The 20825-nt window shown below is 55.5% G+C and overlaps 1 protein-coding gene across 1 annotated transcript in view; it reads left to right on the top strand.

Moving 5' to 3' along the window:
- Positions 1-5314: 5314 nt before the first annotated feature.
- LOC309978867 (serine/threonine-protein phosphatase 2A regulatory subunit B'' subunit beta-like) overlaps positions 5315-20825 on the top strand; it is a gene marked incomplete at its 5' end in the record, with an annotated part of 52005 nt that continues 36494 nt past the window's right edge. Inside the window, one exon of the mRNA XM_082865515.1 lies at positions 5315-5638. Within this exon, the coding sequence (XP_082721641.1) occupies positions 5315-5638 (324 nt within the window). The remainder of the gene's footprint in view (positions 5639-20825) is intronic.

The raw sequence follows: 20825 nt of genomic DNA, 5'->3' as shown, positions 1-20825 counted from the left end.
TTTCAATCCCTGCCTTTTGCGTTTCAACGGTCTGCCTTTTGTGTATCAGGCAGTTAGTCGTGTGTAATGACCATCCCCAAACTCTGTGGTTACAATAACATCATTTCTTCTCCCTTGTGCATCTGTATCCATGGCTGGGAGTTGGCTGACATGGGCAGGCCCTTCTCTCTAAACTCAGTGACAAGGATTCTGGGCTCTTTCTCAGAGTCCCCCACCCCCAATTTGCTCGCTCTAGTTCTTTCAGAAGTCTTCATAAAGGGAATCAAACCTGCATTAGGTCTTTTCTCCAAGGTTGTGTTATAGTGGACACACTTCTGATTGGATGAAAGAAAATGGGTTCAATTTCTAACCTGGCAATTTGGGGGCTTGCCCTTATTCTCTGTAAAATTTTGGTGGCAAATTGGCCTATTCTTTTCTTTTCTTTCATGTAGAAATTGATGGAATATAGTTGGTCACAGCCAGCCTGCAGTCTTGTTTTCAGATGGTTTCCCAGAGCTGCCGGTGTGCAAGGCACATGTTTTGCCTCCCAGGTTAATGCAAGTCATGGTTTTACCAACTATCCCACCATAACTTAACATGATCACTATTTTTCCAGCCTCCTAATTTAAGGTATTTGTGCATGAGAACGTCCAAAGTCTCTGCCTGGCACAGAAGCCCCTCACGACAGACCCTCAAACAATGGTTCTAGCTTCAATTCTTGTGTGTTCTTTCCACGCAGCCTGCTTTCCACTATTAATTATCCTTAACAACTCTGCTTAAATAGCACTCCCCTCGACCCCCTGCAAGCCTGTCCTGTCTCCCCACGTTCACTTTTCTATCATCCTTCTGCATCATACTGTATAATTGAATGTTGAATTATCTAATTAAATAATTCCCCTCTCCCACCCCATTCCGCTTCCGGATCTCTGAGATGAGTTATTTTATTTATCTATGTCCTCAGGCGTATCGCACACACTCAGATGACCCAATACTAACCCGTTTAATTATGCTGCGTCCCAGCATAACAAATAAACTGTTAGTAAATTAAAAGACAAGGGATTGATAGAGGCGGGCGAGCTGATGTCATGAAGTTACAGCGGATCACAACCATTACAGCTGACAGCCGGACAAATACAACAAAAAAGGGGGCAGAGTCAAAGGTCATTTAGAGGATGGGGTCCTGAGCCAGCATTTAGAACTGGGATGTTGAATCAAGACCATCAGTGGATGTCTGGAAAGTTTCGTTATAAACAGTACAAAACCATATGCACATACACAACTTCTGTAAAACTCTTTCTTGTGGATAAAAGGGCATATTATATGCATACTCCCCATTTTTTTTTCTTTTTAGTTTTTATTGGAGTATAGTTGATTTACAATGTTGTGTTAGTTTCAGGTGTACAGCAAAGTGAATCAGTTTTATATATACACTTTTTTTTTCATATTCTTTTCCCATATAGGCCATGACAGAGTATTGAGTAGAGTTCCCTGTGCTATACAGTAGGTTCTTATTAGTTATCTATTTGATGTATAGTACTGTGTGTATGTCAATCCCAATCTCCCAATTTATCCCTCCCCCCTCCAATCTTTAAAATTTTTTTTTTTTAGCATTTGAGATTTTTCAGTTCTCTTTAGTTTGCTTAGAACTGCTATGAATTCGTTTCATTTTCCCTCTTTTGTTCAACATTCTTATTCTTTGAAAGCTCATCAAAATGGGTGCTAACAAAAAAAATTTTTTTTTAACTATCAGGTCCATATCGCATTTTACCTAAAATGCTACTACTTATATAGGAAACGTTCAATGGATTTCCCCCTCCGTTTTGTCCTGGCTGCAGGAAAACCTTAGCACATAAGGAATGCTGAAAAAATGTTCAAACGCCATTTGATCCCTGGTTCTGTGTCTGGAAACCTTTCCCCAAAACCACTTTGCTTTCAATGGAGGGAAACTCGGGGGCACTGGGTCCGGGGTTTGTCTGAGTCCCACAAGTTAGAGGGTGCAGGGGTGAGCGAGGTTCACAGGAAGGAAATGGTTCCTCGACAATCAGGGAATGTGCAGTATTCCCGTAACGGGATGTGTCTGCCGGGGCTGCCCCACAGTGATGGGATGCACCAGCCACTTCCTCCACTTTCACATGGTCTGAAAGGAAGTCTTATCCAGCAAGAAACCAAGGCTGAAAAGGAAACCAGCCGGGAATAAAGCAAAGCAAATAAAGACAAGGAAGGGAAAAGACAGAGATGGAAAAGACACGCCAGTCAGAAAAGAGCCTCCACTGTACTTGATGGAACTCCCCATTAAGTACTTTGAGAGGAAGTCACGTGAAATCAAACTCATGTACCCTCGTGGCTGTTCAGGAGTCCTTTCTCACGAGAAAGACAAAGACCAAAAAAAAAAAAAAGAAAGAAAGAAAGAGAGAGAGAGATGGAGGGAGGGAGGGAGGGAGGAAGGAAGAGAGGAAGATGGAAGGAGAGAAAGAAAGGAAGAAAGGAAGGAGGGAAGAAAGAAGAAACTCAGGTGGAACAGCCGTGGCAGATATCAACTTGATCACTCCGACCTCTAGCTGCACAGAACACGTATATTTGGAGCTCAGGGTCAGCCCAGGACCAGTGAGACTGACCACATAGGACACTCTGTCCAGGGCGTCTTCATGCCTCACGCCTGAGTGTGCAATCAACCACCCGACCTGGGCTTTGGTGATAGGCAGGTGTGACTCAGAGCCACAGGGTGTTCTGAGCGCCTGCCTTTCCGAGCAGCTCTACCTGGGGCTGAAGCTGGTGTGTCCCACCGGCTTTGAGTTGATGGCCACAGAAGGGCCCTGGGCTCCCGTGGACGAAGGAAGGACTGCCCTCCCTCCCACTCCCCTGGATAAGCTCCGCCCTCCCACATGGGGAGCATGCGCAGTGCATGCCCTCCCACAGGGGGCCCTCTGGGATCTTCCTCTCCACTTGCACGCTGTCCACACACACCCCCACACCCCGCCCCACCGCCCTGAGACCTCCGCCACCCCTTGGAAGGCGGATGCAGCCAGCAGTGCTTCCATTCCTGCCATCAGCAGAGTCCTGCCTCTGTTCAGGGGTGGGCAGTGCACAACCCAGGCCCCTCCGGCCTCTGCCCCGCCGTCCTCGGGCCACACAGCACCTCTCTGTCCTCTGCGGCAGGATCCACCGCACAGACTGAAGGAGGTTCTGTTTCATTCCCGGAGTTTGTTGCTGTCCCGTTGGCAGACGCACAAACCTTTCTTTAGGCCCCGCGGAGCCCCGGCGTATAAAGCCGTCTTGTGCAGGGACTCAAAAAGACCATTCCCCACCCCCCCCCCACCCCACCCAAAACCACGTGGATGAATGGCAGCTCGTTTACAGACCCCGAGTGAAAAGCACATTTGTTCTTGGACAAGATGTCTGTATGTGATAAACTCAGAGACGTGTATTAATATTTACTTCTCTCCAGAAGTCACAGCCTGTGCACACAAGCATTAGCTTCCCAATGAATAGAAATAACCGCACAGACTTCCTGCATTATGGCCCTGTCCTGACACAGGATACTCGGATTTTTATCTTCAAGCCATATCAGTAAACAAAGGATATTGCATCCATCAAGCTCTCAGCCACTGCAGGCACCCTGGACTGTGCACCCTGGGGGGACTCAGGATGGAGAAAAGCAGGATACTGGTCCCAGATAGCTACGGTGCATATCAAGAGTGATTTCCTATCTTTAGCATCTTCCCATCCATAGAAAAGTGCTAAATTCATTAACTTGAGATGTCTGTTTTTCTTTCATTAACACTAACCTTCCAACTATCTTATTTTTTGTTGCAAAAAAGGCCTCTGTACTCTGGCTCCTCCCTGACCTCTTGGAAGAAGTCCCTCAGAGCCATCTGAGAGGCCACCTCCCTGGCTTAAGTCCTCAGCAAGTCCACGGAATAAAACATAATTCTCAACTCTTAGGCTGTGCATTTTTCTTCAGTCAACAAACACAAATGAAGTTTGAAATCATTGTAGGCACAAAATAAAACCATAGTTTAAGAGTTATTTAGTGAGTCTAGCTATATTTATACTCCTGAGAAATAGGAGAGCCCAGCTCATAAGACCTCGAAATTACCTCCTAAAAGAGAGCAAACCCAAGTGAAACCTCATACTGTTAAGAGAAAAAAAAACTTAGAAAAGAAAAAAGAAATCAAGGCATTAAAAAAAAAGAGGTGCACGTGTGCTGTGTGGATGATTTATCGACACTATTAAAAGGATAAACTGAAATAAGCTAGTCATGGGGCCAAAGTCATTTAAGTAATTACTTCCACTTCCATCAAAATAAACTTATTATTTTTGCAATTACAAAAGCAATTCATTCTCAGCCTGAAAGGCCAGCTTTAAAGCAGCTGCACGCCTCCAACCCGTCACTATCATTTAACAAATTTAAGGCAACCGCCACCATTGCGGTCTGAAGGGGCCCCGTTTTATCTAAAATGTGCATTTCCCCGCAACCGCCGCCACGCCCGCCTCCCGCTCGCTCCCGCGGTCGGCGGGCACGCACTGCGCATACTCCTCCCCTGTACCGCGCCCTCTCCGCGCACGATGTCCGGCCGCCGACTAGCTCCCGGCGGGCACGCACTGCTCATGCTCCACCGACGGGCCTCCCGAGCGCCACTACAGGCATGCACTGCGAATGCCCAACAGACCGGCCAACTAACCCCGCCCATCCCGGCGAGATGGCACCGCGCATGCTTGCACTTCCGCGGACAAAAGGGCACGTCGCTGGTGCGGGCCGCACCCCAAGAAAGCCTAAAAGCTGAAAGACATGGGGTGGGGTGCCCGCCATCCCCCGCCCCCGTCCCCACTCCAGCTCCTGAGCGCTGTCCAGCCCACTGAAACGCCCCGGCACAGCCACGGCTGGAGTCGTGGGCGCCGACGGGCGGCGCCGTGATGACGCCACGTGTCACGGTGACGCACGACATAGGCGACCTTCTTTGGGAGCGCGGCCGGCGCGCCCGTTTTGAAGCTGCCCTGAGCTGGGCGGGCCTCGCCGCGGTCCGGCCTTCCGCCTCCGCCGTGCCCCCGAGTCCGCGCAGTCCCTGGGCGGGGCGCCGCCCTACCCCTGACCCATGACCCCGGGCCAGCGACGCCCGCCGGGCAGTTGATTCCACACCGGACCCCGGGCCCGCGACGCCCGCCGGGCCGGCCGCCTTCACCCGGGACCACGGGTCCGGGACCCCCGTGGGGCTCGTCCCCTCTGGCGGCCGTCGCCTACTAGTAGGAGGTCCTTTCAGGCCGGACTTCGGTCCCGGCTTCAGGCACCTGTGCAGGAGGAAGGAGTCCCCCTGGAAGGTGGGTCCGAGCCCTGGAGATGCCGCCCGGCAAAGTCCTGCAGCCCGTCCTGAAGATGAAGGTGGACGAACTCTTCCTGTGCTGGCTCAGCGAGTCCAGCACGCAGGCAATGCTCCAAGACTGCTTGCAGAGGATCAAGATGCCCGGGGGGCACGAGGGGGTCGGGGGAGACGCAGGGCAGCCCGGGCCCCCGTTCGCAGCCCCGGCCCTTGCCTGCAGGCCGCGCGGGTTGGATAGCCCAGGGGCGCCCAGCCTGTCCACCGCTCTCCCCCTGGGAGCCGCCTCTAGTGCCCGGAGTGGACCACCTGTTCGAGGGCCTCGTCGATCCGCAGGGACGAGAGTAGTAAGTTACTCTTCCTTCTAACGCCTAAGGAGGTAACTCGGGTCGCCTGACGTGTAGCTGAGGGTGGCTGAAGATGCTGGAGGAGGGTCAGGCATGAAAGCGCTTGCATGGCTAGCCTCTTCCCTCTGCAAAGTCTCGCACACAGAAAAATGTTGTCTTTGACACATTCCCAAGTTGGGCGTCATTCTGGGACAGCAGTATATTTAATTTTTACAAAAGGTGCTTTTTGATTTTTAATACTGTGTCGGTTAAAAGTAATAAAGCGTCTCCAGGTGTTGCGGGAAGACGTATGGTTGGTGCATATCGTACCCCTAGCCTACGCCTAAGCCTGAAGGAGTGTGACTGTTCCATTGGGACTTGATGATAACATTGGAGTGTTTTCGGTTGAGCCCGCATCCATCCCATCAACAGCACTGAGCATATCAGGAGGAGGGACCTCCCCCATCACTTAGTCTGCTGGTTCCCAGCCACGAAGGGGAGGGTGAGAGGTGGATGTCAGTCCGGAAGGAACTCGTCTGGTTCCAAGTGATTGGAGGGTGTCTGACATGTTCTCACAGATCAAGGATATTTTCCAGAAAGTGAGCCTCCAAGGAGGATGGGAGGTAGACCCAGAGGCAGCTTGGGAGACCCTGTAGAAACGCCCCGAAGGAGGCTTATTTGGATCTGCAGGAACGTGTGTCCTGGGACCCATCCCTGAGTCTGACCGTCTGCAGTGCCCCCACTGACCTGCAGAACCACAGTGTTCCAGGTCTGCCTGAGCCCCCATTGAACTGAGGAGGTGGGTACGTGAGAAGGGCCAGGGCTCAGCAAGATCCCTCTAGCAGTGACAGCCCCCTGCCCGTCCACCCTCAGGCACTCTTCCGCCCTGGGATCCCTCAGGCCTTCTGTGGGGAGCTCCCCACTTTGTCACTAAGTGTGCTCCGGTGACACAGCCTGGCGGACACCGCTGGAAGATGAATTCTTGTGTTTCGTGACCCCATGACTTGGTGTGAGTCCCCTTAGGTCTGGAGATGTCTACAAAAGGTCAGCTCGTGCAAGGAGGGTGACTTGGATGCATGTGAAGAGAATGTGTTTCTGCGCAGCAAGTAGGAAGTCACAGACCTGTGGAAGTTAAGTTCTGTAGGCGTTCACAGCAGGGAGAGGCCATTCCTCTCCGTCTGGAGGGATGGGGCGTGGAGGAAGTGAGCTGTGGGACTAGGGGGTGCCCTGAATTGGGGGAGGGCGCCTGGGGGGGGAGGGGACGTGGGGGGGTGGCTATGTTCCAAGTGTGAGGACCAGATGTTTATGCTCAGAGCCGCCGCACGGCAGGCTGCTGCATCTGGGCCGCGCCAGCCGGATTGGGATTGAGCCAGAAGCAGAGCTCAGGGCTGGGTAATCTCTCTGCCTCTGTGGCCGGCTGCTGGGCTTCCCGAGGGCAGCGACATGGCGGGAGTGGTGTTTCCTCAAGACCACGTAATTGCATTGCGCTGCGCTGTATGGGGCCCGCAGAGAGATGAGCTTCTGCCTGGAGGGGTGGGGCGTGGCCTGGGGGGCGTGGCCAGGATGGAAAGGGGGTGAATGAAAGGAAGTGCTGACGGAGGTGGGTTGAGACTGAAGACCCCTCCTCTGGCCTGTGGTTTTCATGACCAGATACAGCAAGTCAGCACGAGAAACCGGTTTTGAGGGAAAACAGAATGACTTTCTCTTAGTCGTCCCAAGAGTGTTCAAAAAGTGATGATGGACCTTGCCTGGTACTTGAAGGTGACTTTAAGCACATCTCAGTGTATTTGGAATTTATGGCGCGCTTCACTTGGATTTCGAGAAGCGAGTAACCCAAAAGGATGTTTCTCATTCGGACAAAATGATAAGAGCTCTTTTGCCCCAAGAAGTGGATAATTAATTTCAGAAAAACGTTCATACGTAAAGTGCTGTGAGGAAAGCTCTGAACCTTTTTTTCTTTAACAACTAATAGGAAGCAAGTGAGACTCACGTGAGGCCCTCACCCATGGGAGCGGTGGGGAGGAGGCTGGGTCCTGACGCTCCTCGCAGAGCCCAGGACACCTCAGAGTCCTGGGAGTGACAGGCAACAATCCACCCTCCCCCATCCTGGAGACCAGATGTCTGAGGTCAAGGTGTCCCAGGACCGCGCTCCCTCCAGAGGCTCCAGGGGAGGGTCACTCCTGCCTCTTCCAGCTTCTGGGGGCTCCAGGCGTCCCTGGGTTTGTGGCCGCGTCCCTCCCGTCTCTGCCTCTGTCTTCACGGGGCTTCTCCTCTGTGTCTGGGTCTCTCGCCTTCTGTGTCTTAGAAGGACCCTGTCATTGGATGTAGGGCCACCCTCCTCCAGGAGGACCTCAGCTCAGATCTTTGACTTTATCCCATCTGCAAAGACCCTGGGCACTGTCCCTCCCCCTTCACTGCTGTGCCTCCTCTCCCCACTTCCCATCGCCATCGGAAGCGAAGGGCTCTGTTTTATCTCTCTGCCGCCTGCTGCGTCCCGCGTGCCTGGACACACTCAGACCTCCACGGTGGGTATGCTGAGGGGTGCGCGTGTCGGCTGACCCCCCAGCCCAGCGGCAGCTGAGCCCCTCCCTGAGTGTGGAAGTAGAGGTGTCAGGGAAAGGGAGGGGCTTGTTCTTAACCCTTGATTTTTGAAAAGTCCAGTTTGTGGGGGGTTAGTTTACATACAGCGAATGGTGCCTATAGGTGTGCGGGACGGTCGTCACACTCACTCACGTGTGAACACGCCGAGGAGCAGAGCGCTTCCTGCCTCCAGGGCCCCGTGCCCCTCGTCCCAGGCAGCCACTCCCGCTCCCAGGATCTGTCTGAGGTGCTGCGCAGCCTGCGCTTCCCTCTCCCTGCCGAGTAGGATCCCGTCGCGTGGATGGACCACAGCCTGATTGTCGCTTCAGCACTGGGGGCCACTCGAGCTGTTTCTGTGTGTGCTTCTCATGAATGAAGCTGCTGAGAACCTCGTGTGGACAGGTGTTTGCGTCTCTCTCGGATGAATGACCTTGGAGTGGAATTGCTGGGTTGTGCGCTGTGTGTGTGTTTAACTTAAAAAACAGAACAAAACTGAAAAGCCTCCAAAGCCCCTACACTGTTCTGAGGCAGGTGTCACGCCCCGTTTCCCCAGCCGTGCGTGCGGGTCCTCGTCCACGCCTCCCCGGCACTGGCTGTCCTTAGACTTCTACTTCAGCCGTCCCGGCGGGCGTGTTGTGTGTCATGGTTTTACCTGCCTTTCCCTGCTTTCTGGTGACAGCGAGCATCTTTTCATGACTTATCAGCCATTGTGCGCCGCCTGTCCAAATCTTCTGCCCATTTTGAAAACTGGGTATTTCTCCGTCGTTGAGTCGTAAGGGCTCTTTATGTGGAATCTGGATACAGCTCCTTTATGAGACACATGTTTCCACATATTTCTCTTCAGTCTGTGGCCTGTTTTGTCATTTGTTTAACATGTGTTTTGAAAGCAAAAGCTGTTACTTTTTTGATTCTTTCAATTTTATTCTTTTATGGTTCTTATTTATTACATCCAATCTACGAAATATGTGCCTATCCCAAGCTCTCAGGGTTATCTGCTCTTTTCCTTCTAAAAGCTTCCTGGTTTTCACTTTGCATTTAAACTTCTGATCCATTTCATAAGTTTCTGCATGTGGTGTAAGATATCCAGGTACACAGCAGTTTTGAAATCTCTCCTTTTCCCATTGAGTTGCATTGTCTGAAATCAATTGGCTGTATGCGTCTGGGTCTATTTTCTCATCCCTAACCCACTGATCTGTGTTTGTATTCTCACTCTGGGGCGCTTTGTAGACTAACATGTGGAAAGTGGGTGGTGTACGGCCAACTCTGTCCTTTTAAAACAGCTCTAGCTATGCTGACATTCGCATTTCCACCTAACATTGAGAATCAGCTTATGAACTTGTACAGAAAGGGCCTATTGGCATTTTGATCGGGATTGCATTGAATCTGTAGATCAGCTAGGTGTAACTGATGCCCCCGAACAGCTGAGTTTTCCAGCCCATGAACTCTGGGTGTTTCTCCGTTTACTTACGTGCCCCATAGTTTCTCTCAGCAATGTTGTGTGCACACAGGTGTCACACCTCCTTGGTTAAATTTATTATCCATCTATTTAGATCTTTCTCTGCAGCTGTTTTGTAGTTTTGGGGGTATCCAGTTAACCGTTGATTCCCTCAGGACATGTGACCATGTTCTAGGTTAGAAGTGCATTCCTTGGAGACACGCTCGTGTGTATGTGCAGATGCGTGTACACACAGCAGGCACGTGTGTTTACTTTGACGCATCCTTAGATTTTCCTGCAGATGTGTTGGAGACAGAAAGGGCCTGGAAGTCCTCGGAGCAGAAGGTCAGGATCCTGAGAGCGTTTCCTGGGAGCCTTGAGTTTGCCCAGTGACCGTGACTTCATAGAGGGGCTGAGCTTGGCCATGTTCCATTCTGTGGATCTCTTAGTGAAGAACGATTTCTGGTTTTCGTAGTTGGCATCAACGAGAATCTTTGTGCAGGAAGGAGGGGAAATACTGAGAACTTTTTATCACTGGTCAGGAGTTTGCCACATTGAAGTGGCACGAAGCTAGACGCCCTCCGTTCTCTTCCTGACGAGTGGAACCAGGAGGTTTCTCAGGATCGTGGTGGGGTGTGTGTGAGTGCTCTTGTCCTGTCCCCTCGGGCCTCCCAAACAGGGCCCCGCGCCCGCAGCCTGCATGCGCCACCAACGGCGCCTCACTCTGGTACCCGGCGTCCGCCGGGCGCTGCCTGGGCCGCCACAGACAGGGCTGCGTGAGGAGCCTGAGGGCCCTGAGATGCAGATTGGCCACAGCCCACCCCCAGCGATGGTGGGTATCGCCTCGCCCCCAAGTCCTCAGCTCCCCCAAAGCTGCCTGTGGGCCCCCCGTGGACCAGCTTCCCCAGGCCTTGTCCAGGCTGCTGGGTCGAAAGGGGCCGACTTGAGGCTCGGCCACTGGATGGCCACTGTGGCCCGGGGGGGACACTACATGGCCGAACCCAGTCCAGGGCAGCACCGGTTCAGTCCTGGCTTAGTCCTAGTTCAGGAGCCACGTTTGATTCCTTGCTCTGGGGTCCTGGTTCAACCTGGTCCATTCCTGGTTCAGGGCCCTTGTCTGGTCGGGTTCAGGAGGCCTGGTTCAGTGCTGGTTTAGCTTGGCTCCGGAGCATTGGTTCATGGCCCGTGTCCAGTCCTGGTTCAGTTGCTTGTTCGGTCCTGGTCAGGAGACCTGGTTTAGACCTGGTTCAGGAGGCCTGGTTCAGTCCTGGTTCAGAGGCTCTGGCTTAGTCTTGGTTCAGGGGCCCTGGTTCAGTGCTGGTTCAGGGGCCCTGGTTCAGGGGCCCTTGTTCAGTGGTGGTTCAGGGGCCCTGGTTCAGTGCTGGTTCAGGGGCCCTAGTTCAGTGCTGGTTCAGGGGCCCTGGTTCAGTGCTGGTTCAGGGTTCCTGGTTCAGTCCTGGTTCAGGGTTCCTGGTTCAGAGTTCCTGGTTCAGTTGCTTGTCCAGTCCTGGTCAGGAGTCCTGGATCAGTTTTGGTTTAGGAGCCCTGGTTCAAGTTCTGGTTCAGGAGATCTGGTCCAGGGCTCTGGTTCAGCCCTGGTTTGGGCCCTGCTTCAGTGGTCCTGGCTGAGTCTTGTTTTAGTCCTGGTTCAGGAGGGTGCTGGAGCTAAAGCCAGGGAGTATCTCCATGGGTTCCCCATATAGCAGGTACCTTCAGCCTGGGTCTTTATTATCCCCAGGGCCCCACAAAGGCAGAACACGTCCATCACGTTGCCCCATGTTGGATGGGACCTTTGAATGGGGCTTGTAGGGGGGCAGAATCAGGGCCCTCCCCACCCCAGAGGACTCACCCGCAGAGTCGCCGGTGGTGTGTGCCTGCAGGGGGAGTCCTCGTGGCGGCGCCTCAGAGCCCAGGGCCTCAGGAGCTGGGTTAGTGACTGTCTAGAGCAGAGCTGTGTGCCGCCCCTCGCCCCTGTTTGTGACAGCATTGCCTAGGATTTACACTCGCTTCTTTGTTTATTTTTGTTTTCACTTTACACTCGTTTCTTTGGAGCATTCATCTTCTCAGCACTCTAGGCAGTACTGTGCGGGTCTCAGGTCAGTGTCAGACTCAGCGGGTCTTCAGAGCCTTGAAGGGCAGTTTGGGAACAGGTCCACAGCAGAGAGTGCTGTGGGAGCCTCTGTGAGTGTTGTGACCTGGTGACCTGCTTGGCGGAGCTGATGACATCCTTCAGGAGGGCCCTGGGGACGGATGGATGAAGAGACAGATGAGACGGTCTTTGGGACAGGTGGACCGTGGATGGGAGAGTCCTGAGGCTGGATGGATGTGTGGGTGGGGACAGGTGGACAGGTGGAAGGGAGGCCCGTGAAAACAGTTGCTGAGCCCTTTTCCAGAATTCCAGTTTCGGGGGCAGCGGTGGTGGTGGAATTTGTGTCTCTACCCCGTCCCAGGGTCTGCTGCTGGGAACCCCTGGGAGGACCCGTGCTCGGAGCAGTGGAGGCAGTCAGTCAGTGCAGGGGATGGGGGTGCTCTGAGGAGGCACTTCGGACCCCGCAGCAGGGGCCCTGCCGTCTACACAGTCTTCACCTTGGCCCAGAAGCGGTGTCGCCGCGGGAAGCGCGGCTGGAGGGGCCGGCGCGTGTGACTGCGGCGGGAGCTGGGCCCACGTGTGCGCGTGTGCACCGCCTCCGGTCCGCGTGGTTAGGACAGGACCGGGGGTGCCAGACCGCGTCGCATCGGCTCCCTGCGGGGAAGCTGCGGAGCAGGGGCTCTGGGCGCTCGGAGCCACTGTACTCACACCACGGGCAGGCCTGCAGGGGGGCCACGGCGGAGGCGTCCGTGCTTTCGGAAATACGTCCGTGGTGTTCCCACGTGGGAACGTTTCTGTCCGAGTGACCCTGCGCCGTTTCTGGAGTCTGTGCTTTTCAGGATTAGGTGGAAGTTGAGCTGCCAGTGCCCCGAGACCAGCTGTCAGCACAGAGCCTGGGGGGCCAGTGAGTGTGTCGGTCTGCGGCCACAGCACCACTGCTCACCCGACGGCCGCGTGCGCCACGTTTCTGGTTGTTGCAGTTGGGGGAGGGGCCCTGGCATCTGGGGTAGAGACCAGGGCTGCCCCCGCCACCCCCTGCCCCGCAGACAGTCGTCCACCCCGCCGTGCGCACAGCACCGAGGCCGAGGTCTGCTCGGGAGGCCCGCTGGCCGGTCCCTTCACGATGTCACCTCCTTGCCCCGGGCTGCAGTGTCCTGACAGCACAGAGCCAGCAGACCCTGTGGTGGGTCAGAGGTCAGACCCCGCTGTCATGGCTCCCTGTTTGCCTGCTCTTAACAGCGTGGTTAGGCTCGGGTGTCCAGGAAGGCGCAGTCCCACAGGAAGCCTGTCCACGCAAACGTGTTCCAGGGGTACGTTTGTGTGCTGAAGAACACTTCGTATCCCCACACGGGCTGTTGGTACGAACGTGTGTGTAATTAGACCGGGATGAAAGGAGGAGGTTTCGGGAGCGGCGTGGATCAGTCTTCTGGGCAGAGTTCGCGTTTCAGGGGCCTGGTGCGACCGTTCTGGGTCCCCACCAGGGGAAGGCGGCAGGGTCCCCGTGGATGCTCCCCCACACCCGCCGGGGCCAGAGTGGTGGTTGTCTCGCATGGCAGGGGTCGGGGACAGCATTTGGGCCTGGGAACTGCTCCCGGGCTGTGCTGCGTGTCCTGCCAGCCTGACCACCCACCGTGCACCTCTTCATCCCCTGGAGCCACCTGCTTCCGGCTTCCCGGCTGTGCGCTGCAGCCCCGGGGAGGTGATGCGGGGCCTCCCCTGCTCTTTGCCTCTTGCAGGTGCCCCATCAGTGGTCCTGGAAGAAGGAAGCACCTTTGCAAGGCCGTGCTGGAAGGGAGAGTGAGGACGCGTGGTGCACAGGTCCCTGAGGATCCCCGGGGCCCCAGGAGAAGGGACGCAGGGGGGCCCTGGAGGACGCTTGCTGGGGAGGATGGCGGAGCTCTGGGGGTGGCACCAGCACCCAGCTGGGCACCCGGGCGGGGGTCAGGGGCAACGGAAAGGGGCTCCTCAGGATACAGAGGACAGGGGCTGAGGGGAGGGTCCGGGGGCTCACGAGGAGGTGGGTGCAGGGTCTCCAGGAGGACGTGGGTGCAGCGTCTCCATGAGGAGGTGGGGGGCAGCTGCTGGTCCTTGGACTTGCAGGGCTGCCTGTGGCAGACAGGGGTCCTCTCAGGCCTGCAGCTGCAGGGCTCTGTTGATGCCCTGGGTGGAGGTCCTGGACCTCCACCTCTATCTGCGTCTCCCTGGCTGTGACATGGGCTTCTCCGGCTGCCACAGAGCGGCTGGGAAGTGCCGTTCCCCATGTGTCATCCGCGTCTCCGCTTTGAAGCGGGGTGGCCTGGCGTCGGTAGCGTCCTGTGCTGAAGGGTGCTGCAGCTCACCGGGCTGTGCAGAGGTGCGACAGACCGTCCAGGGCGGTGCTGTAGTGTCCCTCTGGCTGGCCGAGAGTGGATGGCTTAGTTTGGAGATGCGGTGCCTTCCCATTTAGGGTTCCAAGGACGTCAATAGTTGTGCACAAACCCTCTCCCGCCTTAGCCACCCCCTGAGGCAGCCAGGGCTCTCAGCAACGCCCATGCAGCCCGAGGTCTCCTCTGCAACTGCAGGCAGACTTCTACCCGCTGCGTTCTCGTGTCCTTCATCCCATAAAGCTCACCGAGTTCAGGCGCGTGCTTCTGCACCTCGTCTCCTTGCTGAGCACTGCTCCCTGAGCGGGGGTGCCTCGTGTTGTGTCTGCTGGACCCTGGGCCTGTCCCGGGCTTTGAGCTCACGGGTACTCGTGCTGAGCACGTTCGCCTGTGAGTCCTCGTGAGGACCGTGTCTCCGCTCACCTTAGGGACAGGCCTAAGGAGGGATCGCTGGGTTTTATGGCACACGTGCATTTTGCTGTTTAAGCGCCTGTCAAATTGCCTTCCCAAGGGGCTGCGTGGTGGCTGTTCCTGCCCCATCCTGACCAGCCCTGGCTATCGCCAGGTCCCTGACCTGCCCCGCTCTGGAATGTGGGCCTCTGGGGGCACCTCTGCGGCTTTATCTGCGTTTCCCTGGTGACGGTGATGTTGGGCTTTTTTGCTGAAGTGTCCATTCAGAGCCTCTACCATTTTCCCCGCTGGGTCGTTGGTTTTCTCATTCAGTTGGTAAGTCCTGTGTGTATGCTGGATACAACTCCTTTATCATGTACAGGATCTGCAAATTGTCTTCCTAGTGAATGACTTCTCTTATGTTCCATTTCTTCTACCTCTTTTATCAAGATATAATTGACATGCAGCACTTCATAAGTTTGTGTACAGCGTAATGATTAGACTCATGTAATCGTGAGATGCTGACCACGATAAGTATAGTTCGTTATCTCATATAGATACAACATTAAAGATATATTAAAAAAAGATACCTTTTCTTTTGTTGTGCTGAGAACTCCTAGGATTTACTCTTAACAACTCCCATATATAGCAGTGCTAACTATTTTTACCATGTTGTGCATTGCATCCCTAGTACACATGTATCCCCTAACTGGAAGTTTGTATCTTTTGACCTCCTCATTCAATTCCCTCTTCACACCTGCACTTCCTCTAGTAAGGAACCTGATCTCTTTTGCTATGAGTGTTTGTTTTGAAGTATAATTGACCTATAAAACTATGTTCTTGTTCTACAAGATAGTGATTTGGTATTTCTATACATTTCAATGAATCTAGTAATGATATGTCGCCGTACAAAGATGTTACATAGGGGCTTCCCTGGTGGCGCGGTGGTTGGGAGTCCGCCTGCCGATGCAGGGGACACGGATTCGTGCCCCGGTCCGGGAAGATCCCACGTGCCGCAGAGCGGCTGGGCCCATGAGCCATGGCTGCTGGGCCTGCGCATCTGGAGCCTGTGCTCTGTAACGGGAGAGGCCACAACAGTGAGAGGCCCGCGTACTGCAAAAAAAAAAAGATGTTACATAATTACTGTTTCCCACACTGTACATTTATACCCCTGACTCATTTATTTTGCAATTGGAAGTCTGTATCTCAGTCTCCTTCACCTTCTCTTATATTCTTATTAGTGTTTTCTGAAGCAGAAAAGTTTTAAATTTTGATGAGGTCCAATTTATTACTTATTTGATGTTCCCAAAAGTATAGTCCATAATCTAAACCATCTTTGTCATACCCTGGGGCAGATAGGTGTTCTCCTGTGTCTTCTCTAGAACTTTTCCAAATTTCGCTTTTATGCTTAGACTTATGGTCTTGTTCAGGTTAATTTCTATGTGTGGTCTGAGGTAAGTTTCGAAGCGTGCTTTTTTGTACGTGATTACTCAATTGCTGCGGCGTCGCTTTCTGAAATGATTTCCCATTGAACTGTGCCGGCGCCTTTGCCGGAAGTCCCGTGTCCGCAGGTGTCTGGGTTGGTTCCTGGACCTTCTGTCCTGAGCCTGTGAGCACCTGTGTGTGCACTGCAGGTCGCCCCGCGTTCTGGTGAACTGAAACCAGCACCCTGCCTGCCCCGGTGCACGACTGTTGGGATGGCTTTTCTGGGTGCTTTTTGCTTCCGTAGACTTTTAGAATCATGGTGCGAAGTTCTACACAAAAAGGCCACGTGGTCTGCAGACCCTGTGGGGCAGTGGCCGCCCGGCAGTGCGGGTCACCCGTCATGGAGGCTCCCGTCCTTGTCCGCAGGGTTTCTGGCTGGGAGGGCGGGTCTTACGGTGCCTCCCTTAGACGAGTTGCTGGGGCGTTTGTTCCTTGTGGTGCTGCTGGGAGTGGAACTGTCTTCCCGTCACCTCCCCATGCCGACTTCCGACAGCCGTGCACTTGAGTCCCCACCCTGTGATGTTGCCGACCCGCTGATCAGTTCTGTGGTCAGTAGATGCTTGAGGACTCTGCACCGGGGTCGTGCTGGCATGAAGGACAGCTGTCCCGCGTCACCCCTCCCGGCCGGCATGCCTGGGACTTTCCTTCCTGCCCGACACTTCAGCTGGGGTCTCGGGGCCTGGTCAGGGGTCAGCGCTGAGAGCGGAGGTGCTCGATTTGTCCCGGCTCAGCCAGAAAGCATCCCGTCTTCCTCAGGATGACATAGATACAGGTGTTTTCATAACGCCCTTCGCAGGTTGAGGAAGGTACCCTGTATGTTTAGTTGGTTGGGAACTGTTAACGTGAATGGGTGTTGAATCTTGTCCAATTCTTTATGATCACGTGATGTTTTCTCACTTGATCTGTGGGTGTTAACCAGCCTTGCTTCCTTGGATGAATCCACTGATCCCAGCTGATGATCTCGCATGTTGCTGGGCTCTGAGGGCTCCCATGTTGTGAGGTCAGTGTGTCTGTGGTCGGGGGACACCCGTCTCCCGTCTTCTGTGTGATGTCCTTGGCGGTGGTGTCAGGGGGATGCTGGCCTCCCAAGAGGAGCTGGCAGTGGTTACCCCTTGCTCTGTTTTCTGTAAGGGTGTTCAATATCGGTATCATTTCTTCCTTAAAATGCTCTGTAGAATCTAGGCAGGGGGTGAATCTGGTCTCCGTTCCTCTTTTGTCTGGAAGCATACCTCCCTGGGTGTCGAGTCCCAGACCACAGCCCGTTTGAACAAACGTCAGCTCCTTTCCGTCCTACAGACTACACGCTGTCGTCACAGAGCAGCGTAGAGATCAGCGTTGTCAGACAAGTCCAGAAACTTAAGAACAGACTTCCAGAAAACTCCTTTGCCAGAGGGGAAGCACCGTGAGCTGTCTGAGATCGCTCAGACCGCACGAGGAGGCTGGCACTAACTCGTCTCTAGCCGCCGCCGTCTGGGGGCCTCGTGTGCACGTGGCCTGGCCGCCTCTGGGCCTTTCGGGAGCCGGGGCAGGAGATGGGCCAGTGCCGAGGTGACTCTGTAGCCGGGTTGCAGAGCTGATTGTCGGGAATTGTTATTTTATATGCATCGACGCTAAATTGTGGACAGTACATCACGTCTTAGTTTTCCTGGCCAGCTTTTGGCTCCGAGCTCAGAGAATCATGGGATGAGCAACATGGGGAGGGGGTGCTGGTGGCAGGGATCAGCTGTTCTCTGCTGTCCCGGGGACTTCAGGCCTCCGCGGAGACCCGGGGCCTCAGGGGTGCCCGTGGCCTGCTGCCAGCCCCAGGGTCTGCACCGCCGGCGTTGGGCGCCGTCCATACCGGGCGTGGCTGAGAGGAGTTTTCACGGGTGTTTTGCCAGCGAGGGGCCGCCCCCGGCCCCCATGGCTCTTTCTGTTCCTCATGACAGTGTCTCCAGCCTGGCTGGTGGCTCAGGTTCCGGAGCACCAGGGCCTGGGCTGAAGGAGGGGAAAGAGAGCCGGTGATGCTGTGTCTGCACGTGCCGAGCGCCCGCGTGGTTCTAGACGCTGCCTCGGTGGGTGTGCTGCTCTCAGAGCAGTGGCCGCGGGGGGCAGATGTTCCCTGTCTGTGGAGCGGCCCGGAGCCGCCAGTCCTGCGCAGGGTCAGCTGCCTACCTGAGCCAGGCCCACTCCACCCCGTGGCCTGCGGCCTGTTTCCTCACCTGCTCCCTCTGTCCGGGGCTGTCCTGCAGGTGAGCCCTTGCTCTGGGGCAGAAACGTTACTGAAGGTTGCTGGGGGCCTCAGTCTCCCTCTCTCCTGAGCTACATTTGAGCGTTGGAGGAGCTATGGATTTTTCCCCAGTTTACCTAGAAGTGAAGAAATGAGTAAAATATTCCTTTTTTCTACTTGGATTAAATTTCTGGTTTGTAGCCAAATTGTAACCTACACGTGAGGGGTCTTGGGGACTCTCTCGGTGTCGGTTTCATGCCGCCTCAGCACTGCAGTTGACGCACGCGTACCAGCATCGCTACAGAAACTTAAACAGAAAAGTTGAGAGCTGACTTGGAAAGGTAGAGTCTGTATGGTCGGGAGGCCCTGCGGGCAGGGCCTGCCCAGGTGTGTAGTTCCTGTGCTGCCCCACCTGCCCTTGTGCTCATCTCTCACGCTCAGTGCAGCAGCGCCAAGCTTTGCTGTGAAAACTCACCCCTGGGCTTAGCAGCCCCTGTGTTCTCGGCAGTCTGTGTTCCCCAGTCTGTGCCGGCACAGGACCTGCAGCCATCCCGTGGGCTGGTTGGCCAGGGCCAGGCACAGGGACAAGCCCAGGTCTGGGGCACGACACATGCTCTGCCTTCCCCTGGGAGGAGCAGCATAGAAGGGGCCCCCAGTGGAGGACCTGGACAGTTTTTCAAGCTACAGGAGGAGCACCTCTTCCCTGGGGTTTGCAGGGGAGGGGGAACGAGAGTGAGCCTGCAGGTGTGGCTGTTCGTGGCAGAGACGTAGCGCGGAGTGACAGGGCTGCGCCTGGGTCCGGAAGTCTCCCTGAGCCACTGATGACCCGCTGCCGACACCGTGAAATCAGAAGTTTGTCCTGAACCTGGTCCCTGCCCGGGGCGTGGTATTGGGGGCCTTCCTGCGTGTTGTGTCCAGGTCTGGACAGGGCAGAACTTAGGCCCTGTGGCCCTACACCAGCTAGGCTGGTTCTGTGGCCACGTTGCGGTGCATACACTGCCCCGTCTGCGTGTCTGGAGAACCAGAGGGGTCGCCAGCCAACCTCTGAATCTTTGAGGATGTTCTCGGAATGGGAAGAAGGACAAAATAGGGTAAAGAGATGGGAAAGAGGCAGAGGGGAAGGACAGGAGAGAGGGCAGCCCGCTGAACAGGAGTTTGAAGAGGAATTTGGGGCGGGGTGATGGTGCAAATGAAAGAGGAAGCGGGTCAGCCCTGTGATCCCAGCTAGGGGCCAGGCCGGGAAGGGCAGACCCCTGCGATCCCGGCTAGAGGACACGCCGGGAAGGGCAGACCCCTGCGATCCTGGCAAGGGGACACGCCGGGAAGGGCAGACCCCTGCGATCCCGGCTAGGGGACACGCCGGGAAGGGCAGACCCCTGCGATCCCGGCAAGGGGACACGCCGGGAAGGGCAGACCCCTGCGGTCCCGGCTAGGGGACACGCCGGGAAGGGCAGACCCCTGCGGTCCCGGCTAGGGGACACGCCGGGAAGGGCAGACCCCTGCGATCCCGGCAAGGGGACACGCCGGGAAGGGCAGACCCCTGCGGTCCCGGCTAGGGGACACGCCGGGAAGGGCAGACCCCAGCTAGGGTTAGGACAGAATACGGACACAGTAAGAAGTCAATGTTGGGGAGGGACATGAACAGGCCGGGCCCAGGGGACTCCAGGGCAGGGACCCCACGCTGCACGATGCTGTAATGGCAGGCTGGGCCCAGGGGGCTCCAGGGCAGTGACCCTGCGCTGTGTGATGCTGTAATGGTGGACACATGTCACTGTGCGTTTGTCCAGACCCACAGAATGTGCACCACCACGATGCGCCCTAGGGGGAACCGTGGACTTCTGTTCATAGCAGCATATCAGTATGGGGTCATCCTGTGTGCCCATCGCTGTAACAGATGCAGCACCCAGTGTGGGGTGTTTGTGACAGGGAACCTGGGCTCTGCAGGGGAAGCACACGGGAGCTCTGTACTTTCTGCCCAGCGTCTCTGTAAAACAAAAGCTACCCTCCCCCCAAAAAAAGTCCATTAGAAAGACAAGGAGGAGGGTGGATGGGTGTAGTGCCTTTCGACCCCCGAGGTCATCTCCCAACATCTTTGTCTGGGGCAGAGGGAAGGGGGCAGGGAAGGTCAGCTTTGGCTGGAGCAGGCATTCCTGGGGTCCTGGGATTTCAGGGGTGGGACATGCAGGCCTGACCTAGACGGTATGTGGGGGAAAAGACCACCCAGAGGGGGGGCCTGGCTCTGCTGATGGTTCATCCTCGTGTCAGGGGCTGAGTTGCGTGCTCTCATCGCTCACATGACACGACAGTATGCATCGTCTGTGTCGTATTCCACACCACTCACACCAGCTATGTCATCTGCGTTCCACTACACCCTACACAGCCGTGTACGACAGGGCGAGAGCAATAAGACCCTGAATTCCACCCCAACCCCGAGTTTTAAACAAAGGCCGTCAGAGCATCCTCTGCCGGTTAAGTGTATCTTCTCAACTCCTGAAGGGCCGGTGGGTGCCCCCTTCGTTTGGGGCCGTTTTCCCGACGTACCAGCTCTTGGGCCGCACGTGGGCTGTTGGGCGGGTGCGGCCGGGGTGCCGGCCGCGGGCTCTGTAGCAGGTTCCGCTTAGTCCTGGACAGGCTGCCCTTGTCCGGAGAGAAGGCCC

This window comes from Leucopleurus acutus, assembly GCF_964270905.1.
Source record: "Leucopleurus acutus genome assembly, chromosome: Y".
Taxonomy (NCBI): Eukaryota; Metazoa; Chordata; class Mammalia; order Artiodactyla; family Delphinidae; genus Leucopleurus; species Leucopleurus acutus.
Note: the sequence above shows the minus strand (reverse complement) of the source record. Positions and strands in the feature narration are given on the sequence as shown.